This window comes from Gallus gallus, chromosome 6 (assembly GCF_016699485.2).
Source record: "Gallus gallus isolate bGalGal1 chromosome 6, bGalGal1.mat.broiler.GRCg7b, whole genome shotgun sequence".
Taxonomy (NCBI): Eukaryota; Metazoa; Chordata; class Aves; order Galliformes; family Phasianidae; genus Gallus; species Gallus gallus.
This window is the reverse complement of record NC_052537.1, coordinates 18396981-18421353: the sequence shown is the minus strand read 5'-3', so window position 1 is coordinate 18421353 and position 24373 is coordinate 18396981. Positions and strand designations below refer to the sequence as shown.

The 24373-nt window shown below is 44.9% G+C and overlaps 1 protein-coding gene across 3 annotated transcripts; it reads left to right on the top strand.

Annotated features, from left to right (window-relative positions):
* Nucleotides 1-264: 264 nt before the first annotated feature.
* Nucleotides 265-24205, top strand: ALOX5 (arachidonate 5-lipoxygenase). Of its 3 annotated transcripts, none has more exons than XM_015288448.4 (14): nucleotides 265-458; nucleotides 7077-7275; nucleotides 8161-8242; nucleotides 10051-10173; nucleotides 11838-11944; nucleotides 13642-13814; nucleotides 14586-14732; nucleotides 14831-15034; nucleotides 15263-15349; nucleotides 16636-16814; nucleotides 18745-18866; nucleotides 20164-20264; nucleotides 22223-22393; nucleotides 22720-24205. In XM_015288448.4, exons 1-14 carry the CDS (start codon nucleotides 297-299, stop codon nucleotides 22897-22899), a joined length of 2037 nt encoding a protein of 678 aa, XP_015143934.3. In that variant the 5' UTR covers nucleotides 265-296; the 3' UTR covers nucleotides 22900-24205. The 3 variants fall into 3 exon arrangements, with proteins under 3 accessions (XP_015143934.3, XP_003641560.1, XP_046799039.1); XM_003641512.6 differs by lacking the exon at nucleotides 265-458 and adding an exon at nucleotides 1598-1802; XM_046943083.1 differs by lacking the exon at nucleotides 265-458 and adding an exon at nucleotides 1764-3899.
* The last annotated feature ends 168 nt before the right edge of the window (nucleotides 24206-24373 follow it).

Genomic DNA, 24373 nt, shown 5'->3' with positions numbered 1-24373 from the left:
AAGGCTCCATTTTGTTTGTCGGGTTCCTGATATGACACATCTGCTAATTCTGCCAGTACTAAATACCGTTAGCAACAAATCACTGAAGGTGGAAGTCAAGGTAAAATCGAAAGGCACAAAAGAAATAGACTAAAAATAGGGTGAGTTGTGAAGGGGCTGGAAGGAGGATGCTCCTACAAGAGTCACGTACAGCACGGAGCTTACTGAGCATTCTCTTTAGCGAGTTGGTAAGAAGAGTCGCTGTGCTGCAGGGGATTGCCCAGCAGGAGACAGAGCTGCACACCCAGGGGAGCAGGATGGGGTTCCAGCACCGCAGGGGAACTGACACACAAACACACGGGAAACCACCGAGTGAGGTTTGCGCAGCGCTTTGCTCCGTACCTGCAGCAAAACCGAAGATGCCCAGAAGGTGGCCCTGTGTCGGGCAGGTGAAGCACCACTGCCTTAACGGGTTTCAGGTAACTCTTGCAGAGAAAGGTGTACGAGCCTAAATTTGTGGCCATCTGAAACAGGTGGCATGGTTTCTTCAAAAGGAAAAAGCAAGAACAAGGATAAGAGTTTGCAGTGGGCTGGTATGGGGTGAGTGTCCCTGGGAGGGACGGCAGGAAGGGCCCTTGCAGGCTGAGCCTCGGGGGGGCAGATGGGAGCTCAGCTGCCGCGGGTGTGCCTTGCGGCGGTAGCAGCTTTGCGCTGCTGGTGCTATTTAAAAAGCAGCAGCAGGCTGGAGACTTGCGCTGAGCAATTCTGCAGAGCCAGTGAAGGCACTTTCTATATGCCTGTATGTAAATACAGATCTTGAATGCGAGTGGATATCCGACGGTGTCACAGAATAGCGAGCAGATGTCTCTGTACAGAAGAGACACGGGAGACCTCCAATGAGACTGAGTGAGTGCAGATGAGTATTGCCGTGCTTCTGAGAAAGAGGAGGGTGTTGCAGGCTGTCACTACCGGTGACCACACCAGACAAGCCACAACCCATCACGGGCAGGTGCAGTGTTAGAGGCTAAAGCAGAGCCTCAGGGAGCTCTGATGATCTTTAAGGTCCCTTACAGCAGTCCCTTACTGCCACTTACAGAAGTACAACGGGGTCTGCAGGAGCCCCAGCCCATCTCCTTCCAGCCTGGGGCTGTGCAGCAGCATGACGGAGTTAAGGGGGTGCCAGCATGGGGCCTGCTGTGTGCCCGATGAATATACGGGAGCGTGGCATCAGTGGGCTTGGTGCACTGGTGCCATGTGTCCAGCATCAGTGCTTTGGGGCTCTCTTCCCCGGGGTAAGCTGAGCGTGAGAGAAGCACTGGGAGCTCTTATCTCAGTGTCAGCATCTTAATTACAGCAGAGGTTCTGTGCTTGCTGCACTCAGGGACTGTGAAACAGTGGGATCCTTACGGTGCTTTGTGGAAACACTGTGTACGCGCGTGTGTATGTGTGTGTGTCTGTGTCTGCCTGCACCAATAAGCAGTTTGCGATACGGGCGGCTGTGCGAAGGCAGTGTGGGGCTGACAAGATCGGAGGGATTCGGTAATAAAGCGGAGCAACGCGAGTGGGCAGGGCCGGGCCGGGCAGCGGGGCGGTGCTCGGTGGGGGCCGGGCGAGGCTTAGCGGTGGGGCTCGGCAGTGCCGTGCCGGTGGGATCGTGCCGTGCCGGTGGGACCATGCCGTCCTACACCGTTACCGTGGCTACGGGCAGCCAGTGGTTCGCGGGCACCGACGACTACGTGTACCTGAGCCTGGAGGGCACTGCGGGCTGCAGCGAGAGGCACCTCCTGGACAAACCCTTCTACAACGACTTCGAGCGCGGCGCGGTGAGTGCCCGCACAGCCCCGGCTCAGCCGGTAGTGCCCGTCCCGCTGCTGTCGAGCTGAGGGTGGGAATCGGGGCGGGCGGGCCGGGGTTCGGAGCTCTCTATCGCTCTATCGCAGCCTTAAGTGATAGCTGGAAATCAGCGCGACTGTGCAGGCGTAGGGCTGGGCTGTTGCTGGGCTGTCAGCGGGGCTGCTCGGGTTCACCCCGACGCGTGCACTGTGCTGGGCTCCGGCCGTCCAGCAGCCATCTCTTGTACTCCGAGTACCCTTTTGGTATGGTGTTCATTTGTTTATTGTCCGACTTCAAAATAATAGACTCGGATTTTTTATTTTTTTAATGTGTATTTCATTTGTAGCCCTAACGCACAGCTTCTGAGAGATCTAAGGAGATCTGAGGGACTTTAAAAGTTTTTTAAAAGCACCCTTAACGCGCTTTGGAGATGAGCCCCACCACTGCATACAAGTTTGTCCCTCCGTCACAGTACTGCCTTGCCCATAGGTATACTTTCACCCACGGGGTGCACAGCCCGAGCCAGCTGTCCAGCATTCCTTGATTGGGCACCTCAGATATGGTTCACAGATGACAGCATTTTAAGTTAGTGTTGATGGTGTGTGCAGATACGGCCCCCAAATATGTGTGGATAAACATCCTGAGAAAAGCAAATTCAGAGGTGTGGGTACCTCCCTGTTGCTGCCGTTGAAATTACTTTCTTTCACCATTAAGCATTCGTTGCATAGAGATCTTGTTCCCCCTGATGTCCCGAAAGGGCATAGACTCCTTCTTCTTTGTAGAATCATCGAATGGCTTAAGTTGGAAGGGACCTTAAAGATTATCAAGCTCCTACCCCCCTCTTCTTATTTTAAATGGTGAATATAAGCAAAGCTTAACAACGTTAATGACAGTGATGGAAGAAAACCTCAGGGTGTTCTGCACACTCGGAATGAGGCTGTGCTCCTAGGAGGACTGGGCTTGGCTCTGGATTTCCAGTGCCTGGGCACCCTGCTCCCATCCTCAGGCGCAAATGGGGGTCCAGGAGTGCTGGGCTCTGCTGGGTGACGGTGAGAGGAGCCGGGCTTTGTGCAGTGCAGCAGCCCTGCAGCAGGCAGTATGTGCACCTGCAAGCACATACGTTCTCCTTAGGAATGCAGCTTCTAGGTGGGTTTGAAAGTCTCTACCTTTATGAATAGCTTGCCTAACATTCTATACAAAATGTACTGTTAGGTAAGCAAGCTGAGATAGGGACGATCTCTTTTTTTTTTTTTCTCTTTTTTGTCAAACTTCTTTCCGGGTGCAGAAGTCCGTGACTAATCCTGGACTTTTTCTACTATCCACATTATTTCCATATGCAGTCCTTCCTTAGTGTGTTCTGTAAGATGGCTGCCTTACGGGACGCTTGCAGCATGATGTGTGAAGCTGTGCTGTTGCAGGCAGTGTTTCCTTGGGCAGTGCAGTGCATTCCTCCAGGTGCCTGTTCAGGTAACACTGTGCCCAGAACACCATGAGTCTCATTGATATGCCATGCAAAGAAAGAAGAAAAGTGAATTAAAAATAGAGATATGGAACAAAAAGTGAACAAGCAAACCATACTGAAGTGCACTGTGAGACTTTCAGGTTGGTTGCTTTGTAAAATGTGACAGTTGAAACCAGTTCTGCCTCTGGCATTTCGGTAGCATCCCTATAGTTTTCTTTTTCTTCCAAATAATTAAAATGTGATGACATTTGAAAAATAATAATAATAATAAAGCACTTTTATCACAGATAACCAGAATTCCACAGTACTATCTTGTAAGGCTTTGTCACTTCCCAGTTTCTTTACTAAATGTTGGGCCGGTCTCAGTAGTGCCATTATCCTGAATGAATGGCTTCATTTGAATGAATGCAGATGGTGAGTTTTCCTAGATATGTTGGATGAGGGCTCCAACCAGCTCTGAGCATATCTGCGTGCCAAATGCTGATAGAAGGGAAGGGATGTGGGAAAACCAGAAGGAGCTTTCATAATGGCAGTGTACTTTTAGTTTCAGTCTGACTTATTCCAAGCACTGGACATGGGTAGTTTAGAAAGCTGGAGCTGCTTTTCTTCACTCACTGTCTTTTGAGTAAGTTCCTGTTGGTGTAAAGCAATTTCAGTGTGAGTGCATGGTGTCCCTCAGTTCTCTGTTTGCTTCCTGTTACCCTTCCATCTGCTTTCTGCTGAAACACACTCAGCGGTGCTTCCAGAAGGACAACAGCTCTGTGTGGCTTTGGGCTTTGTGTGTGCAGAGCGTGCTGCTTTGGCGCTCCTTTTGCAGCACCAGGCTGCTCAGCAGGAGGTGCTTCTCTGCCAGAAAGAGCTTGGATTTTGCAGAAGAGTAAACCGCTCAGACAGGATGCTAAAGGACTTCGGACAGTGCTGCAGCCTTCATTGACTCTGTTCTCTCTCTCTGAAGCCAACTGTTTAAAAACCCCCAGCTTCTATGGCTTACCGTGCAGACACTGGGATGCAACGTGGTTTAACAGGATACCTCATAACATGAATGCAACAAAATCATTGAGCAACAACAACAAACCAACAACTGCTTCTCTGAGCCTTGCACCGTCTGTACAGCTTGCCACGCCTTTACTGCACCTTCACTGCATCTAATCCTAGATATATTTATGTACATTTGTGTAAAATAAGGGTTTGTAAATTATAGAAACAATATAAGTAGGTATGCGTAAATGAGGATTTTGATTTTTCTTTTTTTTTAAATGGAAGTTAGGTAAACATTTGAAGAAGAGAAATTTTAAAAGGGATAGACAGGTATGTTGGGCAAGATGGCAGATTACGTCCTACAGCCACTGCCTGCATAGTGGAGGCTCACGGCACCACTGTGGTGAGCTCTGGGAAAAGCCAGTCAGTGTTTTTCAGTCTCCAGATCTGGTTCAAACTTCTGAAACACCAAGGGAATTAATTTATGTGTGTACATTATCCTTCTAGCTGTTCTGGGACAGTGTGAGTGAAGGGGGTGGAAGGGTTGAAGATTCAGCAGCGTAAGCCCTCAAAATGAGTGTATGTATTGGGTCTATTGAAAGAACTACTTCTGTTCTGCTCGGAGATGCAAGGAAAAGTCAGAGACACCATCTTAGTATGACAGTTGAAATCTTAGCAATGTGATTTTCATCTCCCAGCTCCTGCCTGGCAGGCAGATGTTGTCATGCCAGGCTTGCCAAGGACTGCCATGCTGTTTTTGTGAAGCACAGTTCCCTCTCATGCTACCACCTTGTGTGGATAGGTATGCTGTTGACATCAGCATAGCAAATTCTGATTTAAGTCCAGATGAGTCTCCTTTTTGATTAAAACTGTTCAATGACTTTGGCTTTAGTAGGAAAGCAGGAATATAGCTCAGACTGAGATTAGTCTGTTAAGTCTCAGTGAATCAAAGTAAGTGGTGCCAAGACTGATTTTAAATATTTGAGTTTAAGTGAAGTTAGGGTGCACATTAGAAGAAATCCCTTTGTCTTTGTTGATATGAAGCAACCTCATAGGAGATGCAGTTTATCAATCATAGCCTGAACAGTTTCAAAGTTGACTGATGAACATCACGGGGAAAGACAGGCAAAGACGAGGTTTTGTTATCTGCAGCATGGATTTCAAAGCCTTTCTCTCTTTCTCTCTTTCTCTCTTTCTCTCTTTCTCTCTTTCTCTCTTTCTCTCTTTCTCTCTTTCTCTCTTTCTCTCTTTCTCTCTTTCTCTCTTTCTCTCTTTCTCTCTTTCTCTCTTTCTCTCTTTCTCTCTTTCTCTCTTTCTCTCTTTCTCTCTTTCTCTCTTTCTCTCTTTCTCTCTTTCTCTCTTTCTCTCTTTCTCTCTTTCTCTCTTTCTTTCTCTTCTATGAGTCAATTAGATGAGCCATGAAACGTGATAGTTTCACGTGGCAGAGTATGAGAGAACTGAGGTCTGTCATCTCAAACTTTGGTAGACATATATATGCCTTCATCCTAAAATGATCATCACAGCTAGTAATTCAAGCATTGCTTGTAGAGAGGGTACTTTGCATTTAACATGTGTTAAAATGGGAAAGAAAGGGATGCTCGGGGATCCTTCTTAGCATGTGTGTTCTTCTAATCATATAGATGCGAGTTGCTATATATCTTTCCTTTTTAACTCTTGAGGTCAACAGGTGCCATCTGGAGGCATTTAAAAATACATACTTTCTTTCCTTTTTCCTATCTGGAATTTAATCTTGCTTCACTTTTCAGTTTTGGCCCTTATTTGAAAGAGCTTTTTTTCCTAGCAAATAAGACAGTAACAGTGGGTATATACCAATTGGCCGGGGAGTGCTCCTGTAGGGATCAAGCAGCGCACGGTGTCTGGGCCAGGAGCCAAATGATGAGACTCACTCAGGCAGGAGGGTCTCGCAGACACTGTAGCATATAGAGGAAGTGTATCTCACCCTTCGGATATCAGCAGCTGGTTAGTGTTTCTAAGGTTGTTGTCAGTGCTGAGAAAAACCACAAGAGAATACAGTCTCTTCTTGTAACCATCTTATGCTTAGCAGGATCATCTGAGCGGACAGGCTGAGGCTGCTGCTCTCAGGATTTCTGTGGCAGTTCAGCTTTTACAGCGAGCGCTTGACTGCTCTCCTTTGCCCTGAACTGCTTACAGTATTGGAAATTGAGAGTCAGTCCCCATTCTCCTGAGTTGTTTAGCACTGCACCGTGCCTTACTGGCCACATGCAAAATGACTAATCATTTCTTTCTGTTCTGATATTACCTTGTAGTGCAATTACCACCAGAACTGCAGTTTGCTCAGTGCTGTCCCTGCATGCAGCAGATCACACAGGTCCTGAAAAGGTTAGCCCGAGCCTTGTGAGGGGACTGAAGTACCTGTCCTTGAGTCAAGAGTTCACCATCCTATGTGTTAACCCATGATTATCCTTCTGGTGCAGCAGTCTGAATAGACTTGCCCAATCAATACCTCTTTCAGCTAATGCAGTAGCAAAAGCTTTTGTGGTCTGCAGATTTTTCTCAGACTTGCAAACATTTCAAGGGGAGATAGCATCTTTGGATTAGATACAAAACGTTTCCCCATTTTTGGAGTGCTTTACATGGTCTTATTTATTTCATTCACCTTTCAGTTGTACTGCAATCATATAATTTGCTTCTGACCTTGTCCTTGTCCTTCTGCCCCACTGGAATCAGGAAAGTACTGCTGCACCCATGCCACGCTGGCCACAAGGAAGGCCAGGTGTGCTTGTACAGTGCTGGCTTTGCTTTCCACGTGTGCAGTGTATCACTGACTATTTCTGCTCTGTAGGTTGACTCCTACGATGTGACGGTGGAAGAAGACCTTGGAGAAATTCAGCTAATAAAAATTGAGAAACGAAAATATTGGTACCAAGATGACTGGTACCTTAAGCACGTCACTGTCAAAACACCACTGGGTGATTATCTTGAATTCCCATGTTACCGCTGGATTACAGATGAAAAAGAGGTTGTCCTTCGAGATGGAAGAGGTGAGCACCATAAGAAACCTCCTGTGCAGCACCCAGAACTCCCCCACCTCCCCTTTCTCTTTCCCAGTGTACATCCCAGACTTCCATGACCTTTGCGTGGCATTCAAAGTATAGTCAGATAAAGGACAAAAGCAAGTGAAACTCTGTTGGTACCGTAAACACAGCCAGCTGGAAACCGTTAGCTATATACCCATATATATATACATATTATTGGTTGTATTACCTCCAGTATTTCCAACCCAAAGTAGCTATTCTCATAAAAATCCTGCTAGCTTTATCTGCCTTTCCATTTGCCTATGTAAAGCAAGTCACGTACCCTGTGCTTTCTCCTCATCACTAAGGAAGTCTCTGTTATTTAGCAGTATGGTGGATACATGGTCAGAAGAGCAAGTTGTCTGGAACTGAAATCTCACTGGGTTGTCTTTCTGTTCTCGTGACAGGAAAGTGTTCTTATTGCCTCAGGCTGGCAGGGGAGAGTACAGCTCGAGAAGAGAGGATGGGAGATATTTCCTAGTATTGTAGTTTAACTTACAACATTGTCGCAGACAATATTAAGATTTCTTTGATTGACAAAAATTCTTCTAGATGCTGAAATATAAAATTAAGTCCCATGACCCTATTGAGGCCATTTAACACCAAGTGTATACGTTAGGAACTCAGGTTTTAAATAGAGATGAGATAGTTGCTCTTAGCTTAACCGAGTTGCTCCTTGTGGCACCACATGAGGAGCTGAAAGTACTAAACTGGATGGTGTGAATTTTTTCCACAGAAATTTTGTAAAGGTTTAGGACAAAAGTTGGAAGGCTTTAAAACACCGGTGTCCTTCTCAAGACCTGGGTGATGATAAAGGAACCTCGTAACCCTGTTTCTTTCTCCCACTCATAGCAAAGCTCCCCCGAGATGACAAGACCCAGATACTCAAGCAGCACAGGCGCAAAGAGCTTGAGAATCGTCAAAAAATGTACCGGTGAGTCTCTCACAGCTCCCCAGAAGTCCTCAGGTCGGGGGTTGGCAGAGTGTGTTCAGATAATCATATTGCTCTAAATACTGAACTGCTGGTAAAACCAAACTGGAAGTTTGCATGTTGGATAGAGGTGCTTTTTTACTTAGATGGAGTTCATCGTAAATGATGGATGGTCATCCTGCTGCACGTGGCTGCATTAGAAGATACTTGAATCCCAAATAAGCCTGTCTAGAAGATGCAAGGTGAAATTCAGTGGTATAGTCTCTATATGGGCCCCCTGGCCTACAGCTGTGCTTTCAAGAAAAGATAAAGATAGATTTTGTTTGTCTTTTACAAGCAGGACTCCAGTTTTGGAGTGTGATATCAACATGTCATCTTATTCTGGAGCTTTCTGGCTGCTGTAGTGAGTTTTAGTCACTTTTTCAACCAGGGCATGGTGGAAGATCTGACATTGCTTGAGCGGACTGGAAAGTACCATCAAAACACAATGGTGTTATCCATCTCCATACAGTTATAGACTTTTTCCTAGTTAAGAGAAGGTCACAAAAGGAAAATATTTTATCAGTAGGTAATTCCAGAATATGTCATACATTTCCTTTTTACAGAAACATACTTTCTATTAAAAAAAGGAAAGTTTCTCTTGCTTCCCTCTCCTTATCAGGAGAATGAGGATGAGAATAACAGAGATGTCATTCAGAACTGATGGATTGAGGTTTGGCATATATGTTGTTGATATGATTTGACTAAGAAAGGGACTTGATCACAAATAATGGGAAACAGCAGAGGAAATTCTGGATAAAAAAGATAGGTGACACAAAATTTTGTTTACGCATGCAAAAAGGAAGGCAAAACCATTGGTAATTCCAGGAAAATAGCAATTTGCAATTCAGATGTTTAACTGATAGTGCACAATGCAGTCTGTATATGGCAGGCAATGTGGAAAGACTGCTGAAATATTCCCCATTACAAATTGCCTTCTTTTCTTTGGCAGTAAAAATGTGGCATAGTAGGAGATCATACACAGCAGAGGGCAAGTACCATGGCCATCGGGAGGCAGGCTCAGGAGCTGAGCCCAGGCTGCGTGTACCTCTGGTAGCATTGCCTTTTGGAGGAAATGAGACACATGCGTGACACTTTGAGCTGCTAGTCATTTCACAGTATTTTTTGCAAATGTGGGACAGATGGTTTTCCTGCCCAGCGGCTTCTGCAGTGCCAGTGGGGTAGAGCATTTTTACCTTAGGGATGTAGCCGTCAGAGCATGCCTTTGGACACCAGAGACTTCTGAGAGGGTGCAAGTCACTTACGAAACCCGTTTGTCTCTCTTCGCCCATTGCACATATATGATGAACAAAATGATATCACATTGCTGCTTACTCCAAATCTCAGGCTGTTTGTTTCACCCTGTTATGGTTCTGTTTTAGTTCTGCAAAACTGTAGCCTCAAGAGTGAGGTTGATGTGACCAAATAGTGTGTAGTGTACAGCTGTCTTTCTCTCTGCCCCTTTCACTTCCCAGTAAATTTGTAGTTACTACCAATTCCAACCAATTGTGACAGGTATTGGGAAATATCAAGGGAATTAAGATACTTCAAGTTTTATGAAGGTAGTCGGCCAAGTAGATACCTTCTGTTGTACTTCATGTTTTTACAGGTTACTGGTAAGTATTATTGTAGCATAAGTCAGTATTTTTTTCCCAGATGAGTATGATGCAAGTTTTCTTTATAGCTGAGTCACAGCAGCAGCATAGGTGAAAGAACAATGCAGCTCTTGTGCTGGCGAAGTTACACGGTTAATCCAACTTCTCCTTTCTCAGCTGGAAGGAGTGGCACCCTGGCTTTCCGTTGAGCATTGATGCCCATTGTCACAGTGAACTGCCCCGTGACATCCAGTTTGACAACGAGAAAGGAATCGACTTCATTCTGAACTACTCCAAAGCGTAAGTGTTTGTGGTACTTCAGGCATTCTGCAAAAGCTTTTTTGTGCAGAGTAAGGATGTGACCACATCCACTGAACCTCAGAATTGGATTCTTTGCTCCCATCTGCACCCGTGGTCAAACAATTCAGGAAAAAGTAAAGGAAAAAAAAATTTTTTTTTGTTTGTTAGTTTTAATTGATGTTTCAAGTTTTTCACTCTTGGAACTTGCTGATCCTCTGCATTCTCGTTAGACACTGTTTTGGCTGTAGACAGAATGAGGTAAGACTGCTGAAAAGTGTGGGAAGGAGAGTTATTGGCACCTACTGCCGTAGGCATCTGGCTGTGCTCAGTGTTGCCCCCTGAAGATGCTTCTCTCCTTGGCTATTTGGGAAAATTAGGCCTTTCAATCAGGTACCAAAAGGTGGTGTCAATGCACCTTTGACGCTCTGCTGAAGAAAAGCTATTTCCATCAGATATAGGTTAAGCTCATCACTTAACCACATCTGAAAGTAATCTGCTTCAGGCATCAAAGTCACTATCCTGCCTGAATTTGTTATGTCACTGAAAAAACAGAGTCCTGCCCAATGGGCGAGCCTGAAAAATCCCATCCAGCAATTTGGAATAGTACAAAGTTAATGGGTGAATAGGAACCCTCTGCACTGTGCAACTGCTTCTGAGCTGTCTCACAAGCATGAGCCATATCATACTGTGTCAAACAGTGGGACGGAAGGAGATGAGGCAAGGCTGCTTTGAGATGATCCACAATTCCTACATCTGTGACTCTGACAACATGCCGGTGCCTCTGTATTTTGGAAAGATGTGCCTCTCAGTGTTTCAGTGATCAGATGGGGATTATATCATCAAGCATAGGTGGATAAGAGAACTAGCAGGTTTCACAATCATTCTAAGAAAGCTGCAGCTTCTAGTAACAGTGAATGCTTTCTTATCTGAGTCCATTTAGTGACCTGATATGGATGAAACCTTACATGGTCATGCTTCCTTTAGAAGTTCATCTGATATTCAGACACTTACTGTCTGTCCAGGAAGTCCTGACCAATACTCCTTCCATCTCCTGATGCTCAGGAAAGGCCACTGTGAGCTCCTTGTACAATCCTTCTGAGCCCCTGTCAGAGGTGATGAGACCTCCAAAGAGGTTGTCTCCAGGTCCAGGCTGGATAATTGCACAAGATGCTTCCTAATGTGCCTTCAGGCGCCTCTTCTTATCTTGACTGCTATCTGTAGCAGCAGAAGCAGCCATTCTACAGGTCCCTTGTCTGGACTCAGTCTAACAGTAGCTCTTTTGTCTGATTTTCTGGTTATGCTGATGGGAATCCTCTTTCAGAGCGCCACTTGCTGTCTTTGTGGGCTTCTTGTCCTCTTTGGCCACTTCTAATCCAGTTCATTTTAAGGTCTCTCAGCCAGTTTATAATTTACAACTGCAGTCTTCTGGAATTTTCCTCTCCTTAAATTCTGTTTGGGAAGATTTGTCGTGACACTGTGACTTTCCTTTGCCTTCTTTACTGCCCTCCTCATCTTCATGCAGTGCCTTTTTCTTTGCACATTTGAAGACGCTAGTGGAAAGAAAACCTGATTCTAAATCCACTGTCATGTAATCAAAATCAATGTTTTCTATTTAGTAACAACAAAGCTACCATTTATGTAACAGTATAAGGCTTTGTTTTTAGGATGGAGAATCTCTATATCAACCGTTTTATGCACATGTTCCAGTCTTCCTGGAGTGACTTTGCAGATTTTGAGAAGATCTTTGTGAGAATCAGTAACACAATCTCTGGTGAGTTTGTCAGCATTTTCTCACATTCGCATCATCAAATGTCTGATTTTCCGTCTTGAATATATATGATTAAGAAGGAAAAGGCTGAGCTACACTTCTGCTTGCACATCGTTTACCATGAACAGGCAGTAAACTTAGACTGCTGATCATACAGCAACCCACAAGACCACAAAGCAAAGTTGTGATAGAAACATAGACTGGCTTGGGCTGAAAGGGACCTTAAAGACCCTCCAGTTCCAACTCTCTGCCCATGGCTTGGATGTTTTTGGTGGCACGGGTTGTTCCAATGAGTCATTCTGACAAAACTTGCCAGCCATCAGGCCAGTAAGTCTGGGGGTGTGTTGCAAAGGGCTGAGAATGAGCTGGGAGCTGTAACTTCTTCACCTGGTCCTGCTGCAGACAAAATAGTCCGTCTGACCACAACCGGAGGAACTGTAACTCTTGCTGGGAATGAGTGCAAGTTAGTGCTTAAAAGGGCTCACAGCATCTATCCCAAACGTCATCTCTTTCCAAAAACATGTTGGGATTTATCATGCACGCTACAGTAAACATGGTGATGCGTTTACCATTTTGTGCTCACATCTTACCAGGAAAAGATATGTATCTGTAAGAGTCTGAGTTTCACTTTTTTGCTTTTGAATTTTACTGTATTATTTTACGGTAGTAAAGGATATAATTGATTCACAGATGCTATTATTCGGTTAGCATGTAGCTCTTCAAGTATGTGTAAATGTACTCATTCTGGCTCTGCAAAGGAACATACTTTTCCTTCCTGCTGTGAAGTTTTGCCCCTCCTCAGGCTGACTAAGAACCACGTAACAAAAATAGGAGGTATTTCTGTGGTTTCAGCTATAAAGCAAAGCACAAAAGGAGGCTGGAGCTATTAAAAACTAATGACATCAATTTGTTACATTTAATAAGGTTGTTTGCTAAAGTACGAGGATTAGATATAATCTACATTTAATTTCATTGATAATATTTCTATACCCATGAGGAGAGCTCCGGTTCTGTGAGTTTTAAACTATAAGAATGGATCTCAGCCATGTGAGTGCACCTCTCAATCTGATTATTGGTAAGCCTTGGCAGAAGCAAGTTCACGTTTTTCAGTCATGCGGCTTCCCTGTCAGCATCGGTGGGATTTTGTTTTCCTTTAATCGTGTGTTTTCTGACTCTCAACTTGTAGATCGAAGTGGCAATAATGACATTAGGAAGCGGAGAACTGCAGTGTGGAAAACATGCAGTACTACTAAAGATGTAATAAGGAGATGGAGTCCCCAAAACTAGTGTTTTATTTAGAATAGTTGTTAATCTGCTTTGCATTAACAATTGAAAAATAAACAGGAAAAAAAAATACAGCCAGTGAACAGCATTAGTGAGAAGCCCAAAATCAACATCGTTCCCCAGGTACCTCGCACCCAGCTCCAGTCACTGCTGTTCTTTCCCTTCCCACCTTGGGTATTTCCCTTCCCCTGCCTGTGCCACTGTTTTGGGGCTTGTCTGTCTGTATAATAAACCCCAAGAGTTTGGAGACTCTAAGATTGAAGACTATCTTGGAAGACATAAGGAGGTGGTCTGCAGATGGAGAGCATCTTTTTCATAGAAGTTGAATGTTTTATTGCAGTATAGCAAAAGAGCTGGGAGAGAAACAGAAATCAGAAATACGGTGATATTGATGCTGCAGACTTGTTTTTCTTTAGAGTATGTGATGCAGCACTGGAAAGAAGATTTCATGTTTGGCTACCAGTTCCTGAATGGCTGCAATCCTGTGCTGATCCGGCGATGCACGGAGATTCCCAAGAAGTTGCCAGTGACCATGGATATGGTAGAATGCAGCCTGGAGAGGAACCTGACCCTGGAGGAAGAAGTGAAGGTAGGGCTTGGGGTGAAATTGGACTCCATCTGCTCTTTCCTGTGTTCTCTGACCTCCACTCCCTGTTCCAGCTACATTTCAGCCACATCTCCTCTCTCCAGCTGCAGGCCAGGCTCTTCTCTAGCTCCAGTTAAAGGGATGCCACCAGGAGGTGAAGGGTCCTTCACAGTGCTTTCGTCTCAAAGGATAGGGAGTGTCAGAGGGGCAAAGCATCCTACGCTTTCCCAGAAGGATGGTACTCTCTGTCACTCACAGAGCTGAACTAAAATGCTGAAGAAGGACTAGGAGGATGGTACATTCCTTTTGTCTGTACAATGAGAATGGAGTGTGGGATAGTGTAAAACTTGTTTGCACTTCAGTGTCACTGCATGAATGCCAAATACATAGTCGCTCCCTGCTGAGAGTCTGGCTGTCAGGCTCAGCAGACACAAGCCAGGTAGCTTGTGTAGAGGTGCTTGCTGTCCCGATGGCAAACATCACTCCTGGGCCTCCATGAGCAAGGGTGGGCCAGCAGCTGCTGGTAACTGAAGGGCGTGAACCAGCCTCTGGCCGAGACTTCCCAGCCTTAGTTCTGAGCCTCACTGCTTGTGCCTTTCTGCTTTTCTTTCTTAACCTCTCTCAGTGCTCTCTTCTTCCTCTCTCATCTACCTTCCAGCTGCTGTCCTGCCCTTTTTCTGTCCTTCCCACCAGGAACACTGCTGTGTTCTTTCATCTTTCCCTCTCTCTGTTAAAACACACCAAACCCTTTTCACTTTTTTTTTTTTTTTCCAGCAAGGAAACATTTTCATTGTGGACTATGAACTGTTAGATGGCGTGGATGCCAATAAGACAGACCCATGCACGATACAGTACTTGGCTGCACCCATCTGTTTGCTGTACAAGAATCTGGAGAATAAAATAGTACCCATTGCAATCCAGGTGAGCTTGCTGTCAGAGTGTTTAAAGGGGTACACTGCTTACTGTCTCATCTTAAACACACATGAATATGGGGATTGTACTGTTTTCATCTCTTTCAGCTTGGTCAAAAGCCTGGGCCAGAAAATCCCATATTCCTTCCTTCAGATGCCACCTATGACTGGCTGCTGGCCAAAATCTGGGTTCGCTCATCTGATTTCCACATCCACCAGACGGTGACCCATCTCTTACGGACACACCTAGTCTCAGAGGTGTTCAGCATTGCCATGTTCCGGCAGCTGCCTGCTGTACATCCCCTCTTTAAGGTTGGTTCATCCGTGAAGAGGTTCTGGGGGAGTCGGGGAGGTTTTCTTTTTGGCTTGACAAACCAAAAGTACATCCTGGTGGTAGCTCAGTTGGGATGGTTTGACCAGCTGCCTGGCAAGGCAGCGTAGAGCTAGCTGTTCTCATCGAGGACTTCAAACTCTACACATGGCTGCTGTTGAATTCAATAAAAACATTTGCCCTCTACCATTGTTTATCATATTTCACAGCTGTTGGTGCCACACATGCGGTTCACAATAGCCATCAACACCAAAGCTCGAGAACAGCTCATCTGTGAATGTGGCCTTTTTGACAAGGTAAGTAATTCCCTTTGCAAATCTTTGTTATTTTTCATGGGTCCCTATGTGCTCTAATTTCTTAACTGTCACGTACTGTGTTGTTTCTTGACTTTCTGCTAAAGCACAAACATAAACAGCATCGTCTGAGACACAGCAACATTGCCTTCAGTTATTTCACTTCCTGTTGTGCTAAAGATGGTATCTTTCATCTCTAAGTCACCATTTCAGAACTGTACGATATCCAAACATCTAAACCCGACTATAGTAGTATAACAGCTCTTTATCTCCTTGTCACGCCAGAAACAGCATGCCACATCTAGGAACCACAGCAGGTTGGCAAGCAGCACTCTCTGTGGAAATGTGCTAGCTGCAACCAGGACATGTTCCTCATATACCTCTGGCACCAGGCAAAAAAAAAAAAAAAAAAAAAAAGCTTCCATGCTCCAAAGTTTGCCTGCCTGCATAGAAAAGAGAAGTTAATTGCAGATTCTTTCCTTGTCTTCTGTGTTCCTCTGCTGACTGTGGAGGCTTGGCAGACACTCCTGTCCCACTGAGCAGAAGGACAGCATCTGTACCTCATGCATGTGGGATGAGTGTGCTGCTAAGACCTGCTAACGAGGATCGTGCAGTTCCAGAATTGTCATTTTCAGTGTAAATGTACAGTCAGACAGAAGAGAGTAAGTGTAAGCTGCATACTGCTATAGTGCTAGCACCACAAAGCAAAATTTGACAGCTGCTGAGCAGCGATTATCTAAAGCATTTTGCAGTGTTGTTCGTTGTGAACACGCTGTGTTTTCCAACTGAAATACCCAGCAGGACTGTTGTCCTGGCTTAAATCCTAGGGTGCCTAACAGTAGCCTCCATTCCTAACCACCACCTGTCATCAATCCTAAGCCACTCTGCAGCAGCGCTTGGTGATTTAGCAAACGCTCTGGTGTGACACACTCCCAGCTGCCCTCCTTCACATATGCAATCATTCTGGAGCATGGAGCTGGCAGAAAGTGCTCTGGGTTCAGTACTTCTATACTTTATTACTGTATTCCATCATATTATTATAAGGCAATACATAAGATGTGCCTGTGGAGAAATAGATCTGTTATCTGTGGTTTGTGGAAAAGTTGTGAAAACTCTGAGGTCAAAATGCAGAACTGCAGTAGACCTCTGCAGTTTGGTACTCATTTGTGTGGAGATGTGCTTTTTTCTCCTGGTAAAAACACATCTCCTGGGAATCTGGACAGCCAGTCTTGGCACAAAGTGAGCCTAATTTAACTTCCACTGTTCATATCTTGCTGTTGTTCCTGCAGGCAAATGCTACAGGTGGAGGAGGACACGTACAAATGGTTCAGAAAGCAATGAAGGACCTGACCTACAGCTCACTCTGCTTCCCTGAAGATATCAAAGCTAAGGGGATGGACAGCAAAGAGGATATCCCCTACTACTATTACCGAGATGATGGCATTAGAGTTTGGGAGGCAATAAAGAGGTAAGAGGCTTTAGTTCTGGAAAGGGCTAATAAAGTCTGTCCCAGAGATCCTGCTCCATTTTGTCTCTGCTCTACATCACAGCCTTGTGAACACAGCTTGGGCTGTTTGATTACACGGCGTCAATTTGTGATAGGAGGGGATCAGTCATACTCCTTGGTGCCTGGTGCTCCCTTCTAGTGTACGTTTGTGTGTTTCCTCTAATGTGTCTGGTGCTCATGGAACTTGTTTATGATTCTTCTTCCCTCTCTTGTCAGTAATGAGGCTAAACCATGAATTGGACAGCGTGTTTTCAGAAAGACTGGGGCTGATGGTACAGAACCTGGAGGAGAAAAGAGGAATTCCAAGAGTTAGCATTGTTCAGGTGTAGAGGAGAGAAGATCGAGATGGGAGTATTCAAAAGGATAAAACGTTTCATCAGAAAGAAAGATTTTTTTCCCCCTATTTAGCCTTTGAGAAATTGAAGGCTAAAATTATGATAAAAACGATTTTGGGTAGACTTCAGTGAAATTACTGTTTGATAGACAGAACAGATCATTTTGAAAGCCTGTGGAGTCCCCTGGGGTTCCATTACCATTTAAAAGAAATAATTTTCTAAAGTGTTATAGATTGGAATGATCCTGTCCTAGCACAGGGAATAAATGCCATCACATGGGTGAAGGAGAGTGTTGTGAACCCATCTTGAGGAACAGTTATTAACTCTCAGCTCCTGCTAGGTTTCCTGGTCAGAGATGTTTGATTCCTGCCCTTTACAGGTCTATGTTCTTGCATTCTGCATTTCAGAAGCCCCTGTATAAGTATGTATTCATCTGCAGGATTTCACTGTAAATATGCCTGTTCATTGCAGGGGAGTTGGTCCAGACCTTTAAAGGGCCCTTTCAACTCCAACAATTCCATGAATTTAGCCCTGCAAGGGGAATTTAATAAGATATTTAAGCTATGCACAAACCAAGAGAGAATGCAGCAGCCTGAGCCACCCACGTGAGCTCACTGGGGTTCTTGTGGAAGTAGAAATGTTAAATATGACTCACATGAGAGAGCTGTGTTTTGAAGCCCAGTAAATTTGAACTAAACCTTTCTTGAAGTGCCTTAAAATTGCAAGGCCCAGATTTTTGTCGAGAAGAGCAGCAAGTTTGAGTCTGGAGAGGTCTTGCAAGAGTGAAACCTAGCTCCCTTTCAGAAAATAGGGTGTCTATAATGCAAGACTGATGTTTAGAAGGTTGCTTATATCTTTGTCTCCTGTGATTTTGGCACAGGGAATATCTTTCCGTATTTCCTACAATTGTTAATGCCCATTGGAGAGAAAAGGAAATTACAACTTCTCTGTGGTTGTTTGATATAGTTTCCCTGCTTGTGTGTGCTTGCTCCTGCCCTTCTCTTTCCTGTGCTTTTTGTGCTAATTGAGATAGGCTATCTTGTCAAATACCAGATATTAAACTCAATTTATCTTGACTGTTTGTCACTGTTAGCTGGAGGAGAATATTACACGGCCTCAGACTTAGCTGAGAGATTCATCGTAAGTACTTGGCTTATAAATAGTGTGAACAGTGACCTTCCAAACGCTGGGTGACCTCACACCTGAGCCCACTCACGTGTGTGACACCACAGACTCCTTTTCTCTGAAGGCGTGTCGGTATCTGGTCTTCGATGAAATGACTTCTATCCCCAGCCTGTCCTTTTAGGTCCCTTCCAACTTGGGATATTCTATGCTTCTATGACTGTGTGGTCCAACATAGTTCTGAGGGTGGAGCAGTGATACTGCAGTTAGAAATAAATGCATTCCCACCGCTTGTGGGGGGGTGTTGAGCCCTGCTCTTGCCCTCCACTGTTCTTCACAAGGTGTATCCTCTCTGCAAGCTCAGCAGAAGGTCTCCAGTAGGATTTCTTTCTGCTTTTTTGTTTTGTCTTTTTCATTTGTTCCTCTGTCTGCAGTTTTGCAGAGGATGTGATTCAAATCTACTATGAGAGTGACGAGGTGGTGTGTGAAGATGTGGAACTCCAGGCCTTCGTCAAAGACATTTACATGTACGGGATGAGGGGCATGAAGTCCTCAGGTAAGGTACGATGGCCTGGCCAGCTCTGTAGCTTCCCAGGTCTCTAATGATGGCAAGGCTGTGTGCACTGCACGTCTTGAACTGTTGGTGACCCCCTCCCTTCTTGGCCCACAGACTCAGTTTTATGGGCTGCCCCTACAGGCTGAAAACCTGCCCAGTCTGCAGCATCAGCTCTCTGCCCTGCTGCCACCCCAAGGGCTGGGGCAGAGCAAGGAGGACGACCTGGGTCTGTAAAGGATAGGAAGGGCGTAAGTGGGGGATAGCTGGCCTTCCCCCACTGTCTCCACTCCTGCTCTGGGAGCACTGCTCTGACCAGGAGCATGCTGAGCTCCTTTACAAGATGAGCACAGTGTGCTGAGGACAGGAGGGTGCAGGAATGGGTGTGCATCCTCTCCTCTTTGGGCTTGGTGCCTGACCAGAGCTACCATGTCTTCTTGTCCCTGCTGGGTTGAGTTTGCACCTGCATCAGGTTCATGGTGCAGACATGGCAGTAGCTGGTACAGTGGCAGCTCATCCTGGGGTGCTGTCAGCTCTCTAGGTATCCTGGGATCTGTCATCATGCTGGGCTGGGTCAGGGATAGGGAGTGGAGAACAGGTCTGTAATGTTGGGGCATGAAAGATGCAGGCTTGAATGTGCTTTTGACTAAATATTTCTCCTGTCCCTGACTATTCCGTTCTTTCTTTAAATAGCTCTGTTTGATTACTCCCCCTCAAAGACTGCTTGATTCAACTATTTCTGTTCCTCATTCTGTTGTTTTTGTTTCAGAAGTTCTCATTTCCTCACTTATTGTTTCAGCAAATAAGCTCTCCCGGCACTTGTTCCCACAGCGTGCTTGATTGCTGAGCCTCTGGCATTTATAAATACAAGCAGACAGCCATTTACTCTCTGGTGAGAACTTTCCCTGCTTGCATTGCAGAAGGAAGAAAAAGGGCCTCTCTGAGTTCCTTGCCGCAGGGTAGGTGTGAGGACAGAGGTGCCATATATTTTAAAGGTATAATTATGCTTTGCCTTTCTCTTGAGGAACGCCACCTGCTTTGCAGACAATGATGATGCCTTACAAACCTGTATGAGGCAAGGCAGGATCACTCTGCTTTTATGGCTGGACAGCCAAGACACAGAGCTTGATTAACTGCTGTGAGAGCACATGGCAGAACCAGTAACAGAGTCAGGAGGAGAATGTCCTTGTCTTCGGTGACTGTTGCACGGTCCTCCAATTCACACCTTCAACCGATGACTACTGTGTAACTGGATTACTTCATGGCTGGGTTACTTATTCTTTTCTTCTCCCTCATTCAGGTTTTCCTAAGGTGATCAAGACACGGGAGAAACTAGCAGAATATCTCACAGTGATAATATTCACCGCATCAGCCCAGCATGCAGCTGTGAATTTTGGCCAGGTAGGAACTTCTGGGGTGACCGTTCATCCTTCTGGGCTGGGAGATGCACCTACCAGGGCACGGTCTGAGAAGTGCTGTTGGGTAGATAAGCAGACCTTACATTGCTCTTTCTGGCCGAACAAACTGCAGTGTCATCTGCAGATCCTCGTGAGGACTGTGGAAACACTGATTCTGGAAACATTCGGAATAATTTTGAGTACTAGATAGGTACTGAGACAAGTTATACAAGTTATACCTAGTATATTTTTGTTTCATTCATTATATTACGGGGAAAAAATCTGTTTTAAAGCGTTTAAATGGGTTACTGAAACCCATTTTGGAAATGCTGAGGGGATCAGGTGCGCAGTCTGGATACCACAGCCCCGTGCCTTCCAGACATCACCTGAACTGCCTGAATACACGCTGGTAGTCTGTGGCTCCTTCTGCAACAAAATGCAATGAGTAATGCTAAGTGGATTTGCTTTGAATTTGCTGCAAGTGGGTACATGGGTGACTACCGAAAGCTGCTGTTGTAAGCTGTGCAAATTTGGCAGTATGTTTGTGCCAAAGCAGCACATATCCCATCTTCAGATGTGACTTAGGGAACTTATACAGCTCAGCTCGGTGGTATGACTGAAGCACATGTAGCTGTATACGCCGTCTGTCTTTGAGTTGGCTCAGCTGGGTGTTTCAGCAGTTCAGTCCCAGCAGTACAGTGATCTAGCTGGCCTGCTGGAGCAGTTACCAAAGTCAAAATTTGCCTTACACTTGTCTGTGGGAGTTGTACTTCTGCTTTCTGAGGTGGCATAGATAAGCTGCTACAAGGTGAAATTGTATTGAAGCCAGTAGGACAGGGTCCATATCCTCTGTGGTATCTAGTAGATATCCATCAGGCAGGGTAGGCAGATATGTATATATGAAAGTAAGGAAAAACTACTTTGAAAAGAAAGGTTAATGGTAATTGCAGCATCTCAGTGGCAAAACTCAGGATCGTAACTGAGGCAAGATGAGACATCACCATCCTGCGGCACTGAAGTATCCCAGAAGTGATTCTGAGTTAGAATCTTTTTAATTGGAAGGGACCCTTAAAGAGCATCAGGTCCAACTCCACTGCAATGAACAGGGACACCTACAGCTCAATCAGGTGCTCAGAGCCCCATTCAGCCTGACCTTGGATGTCTCCAGGGACAGGACACACTCTACATTTGTGTTCCCAGTTAAGTGCTCACCACAGCCACATGTACGTGCCATATTTACCATCAGCTGCCCCTCCTACCACCTTTACCCAGCAGCTTGGCAAGGAAATGCGAGCAGGTGGCCATGACTTGCTCTGGGTGAGTGCCTGTTGGGGTATCAGAGCCATGGAGGTCTTTGACAATGCCCCAGCAATAAGTGCACGTGCAAGCTCAGAGATCTGGCATAGGGAATCACAACCCCAATAACGGGGATTAACGCCAAATCTGGTGATTTAAGAATGGTGCATTGTGACTGGAGAACAGCAAACATATCCTCCAAACACAATAAAAACTGCAAGCTAATTTTACCACAGCGCTGTGGCACATTCTTTGAGCGGGTTTTGCAGAACAGAGCAATTGGAGATAAGGAAATTACACCCATTTTAGCGATTTTATCAGAGATGACCTCAAACTGTGAAGACATCGTTGTGTATTAAAATAGCTAAATTCTTAGCCTGACCAGTGAATCTGGGTCTGTGGTCAGCAGAATAACTGCTCCTATGGAGGTGACCCCACTCTCTCCCTTGTGAGATCCCTCTGGGAAAGATAGTTAGGGACTTTCTTACCTCCTTCAGTGCTTCCCAAGAGCATCTCTTTGTCCTTTAGTTTCATTAGTATCCTCTCATTCTGAGGAACTCCTATTACAGAAACAGACTCCCCAGTGCCAAATTTCATCATTTCCTTTGAAGCGTTCCTGAATACCTGCCACTGTAGCTTTTTGCTGTGCTTTCTTGCCTTGTGCAGTATGACTGGTGCTCCTGGATTCCCAATGCCCCACCGACAATGCGCTGCCCTCCTCCGACAGAGAAAGGGACAGTCACCATCGAGCAGATTGTGGAGAGTCTGCCAGACAGAGGGCGTTCTTGTTGGCACCTGGGAGCTGTCTGGGCCTTGAGCCAGTTCCAGGACAATGAAGTAAGTTGACCTCCTCTCTCCAGGAGGTGGAGGATGTAGGGAGGCAACGAGAGCTATGGCAAGACCGTGTTGACTCATGTAATTGTAGTGCTGTGTTTGACTTGAGCCTCCAGGGATGAGAAGCAGCAGCCAGGGATGGAGGGTGGACAGGACACATCTTTCACTGGCAGTGCTAGCGTAGGCTGGCTTAAATATTGATTGGGCTCAATAGTAGCACGCCTAAAGCTTAGGGTGTTGTTCTGCCGGATGACATAGCACTGAGACAGAACAGTCTTTTTTTTTATCTCAAAGCATGATTTCTTGGTGTGTTTTTTTTTTTCAACTAGCTGTTTCTGGGCATGTATCCGGATGAACATTTCGTGGAGAAGCCGGTGAAAGAGGCTATGGCAAAATTCCGCAAGAATCTGGATGAGATCGTCAGTGCCATCACCGAGCGCAACAAGAACAAAAAGCTCCCTTACTACTACCTGTCCCCAAACCGCATTCCCAACAGCGTTGCTGTTTGAGCAATAAGGAGAGCTCAGAGGAGTATGAAACCAGTGCATGTTTCCCTGTTACGTATGGTTCACATTAGAGACCTTTCAGAAATTGGTAAAATAACAAACACCCTCACTCCGTCAGAGATGACCCAGACTCTATTTTGGCTTTCAAAGTACATTTAACTATGACAAATCTTGCACACAGTTTAGCTGGCAACTCCTTAGGTCAAATTTGTTACAAGCTTATATCACCGAGATTTTTAGATTAATCTTAGAATCAATACCTGCATTAGTGTTAGCTTTCCCTTTCCCAGTCAAAAAAAAGAAATCACAGAAATCACACTGTTTTCAAGCTGAGTGCTGCCACGCTGTGTGTGAGAATTGGACGTAACAGTGAAAAGGTACTGAGGGAAGAGGGGTGTCTTCATATTCCTCATTTTGCTCATTTGATTCGGTGAGAATAGTATCAGGAGCAATAAACAAGTCACATCTTTTAAATCCCTCCAGTTTTTAATAGGTGATGCTCATGACATGAATTCGTAGTCTTTAAAGTTTGTGTGTTGTTTATAATCTGATTAAAAAACATACGTTAAATATTTTCACTACAACTTTGAACGCCCCAGTCAGGATGAAGGCAAAAGCAGGACATTTTTGTAACACAGACAAGAGTTGTTTTTATCATCTTCTTACAGCGAACGCACTTTTCTCATCTAAAATGAGAAAATCTGATTTATAAGAGATGAATTTTTCTAATCTATAAGTACCTATATATTTTCTACATAAAACTAGTAAGGTTGGTTTCAGCATCTGCCAGAAGAGTTTTCTGTCACTGATATGCATGGGCAAATGTTTTGCTTAGCACAGTAAGAAGTAAAGTCTTAGCAGTGGTTATTCTCTGTTTCATTGCTGAGAAGGCTGGGTTTTGTGGGCAGCTTCTTTTGTTCTTGGAAGGAAGAAAGGCTACTTTCTTTTATAGAAAGTTATGGAGAAAGGTCAAATGATGGCTTCTAAGAAGAACCTTTGGATTTGGCCAATTAAGCATAATCTGTTCCACCTTAGAAACACCCGAGTTAAGTCTGTTGTATTCAGAGATGATTAGGCTCACGTATCTGGGCTTTGCTGTAATGTTGAGAGAGTCACGGAGATAACAAAAGGGAAAAAAATGAGGTTTGGGAGATTTAAGAGTAGTTAAATTAATAATACTTTTGGATTATTTTTCCCAGATTTTGTTCCTTGTACTAGTGGTGTAAGCCTGCAGTGTTTGTTTCGTTCTTTGTTTTTTAAATAGATGAGAAAGCTGCTTATGCTAATAAAACAGAATGGAACAAGAAAATCTAGCTTTTATTTCTTAATTCACATTCTAATGCTGTATGTTTTGAAAAACTTGATAGGAATATAAGGTTGATGTAAGGAATGTAGGAAGATAAGGTGCTGTGTAGAGAAATTAACCTCCTGTACATTGAGAAAATACAGTTATTTCTGTCACTCGTATGAGTTTCAA

Coding starts and splice junctions, on each gene's coding strand:
- ALOX5 (XM_015288448.4), top strand. CDS start 297: ATGGGGTTCCAGCACCGCAGGGGAACTGACACACAAACACACGGGAAA. Junction 8,243..10,050: donor AATCGTCAAAAAATGTACCG/GTGAGTCTCTCA, acceptor CTCCTTTCTCAG/CTGGAAGGAGTGGCACCCTG. Junction 16,815..18,744: donor GTTTGGGAGGCAATAAAGAG/GTAAGAGGCTTT, acceptor CTCTGTCTGCAG/TTTTGCAGAGGATGTGATTC.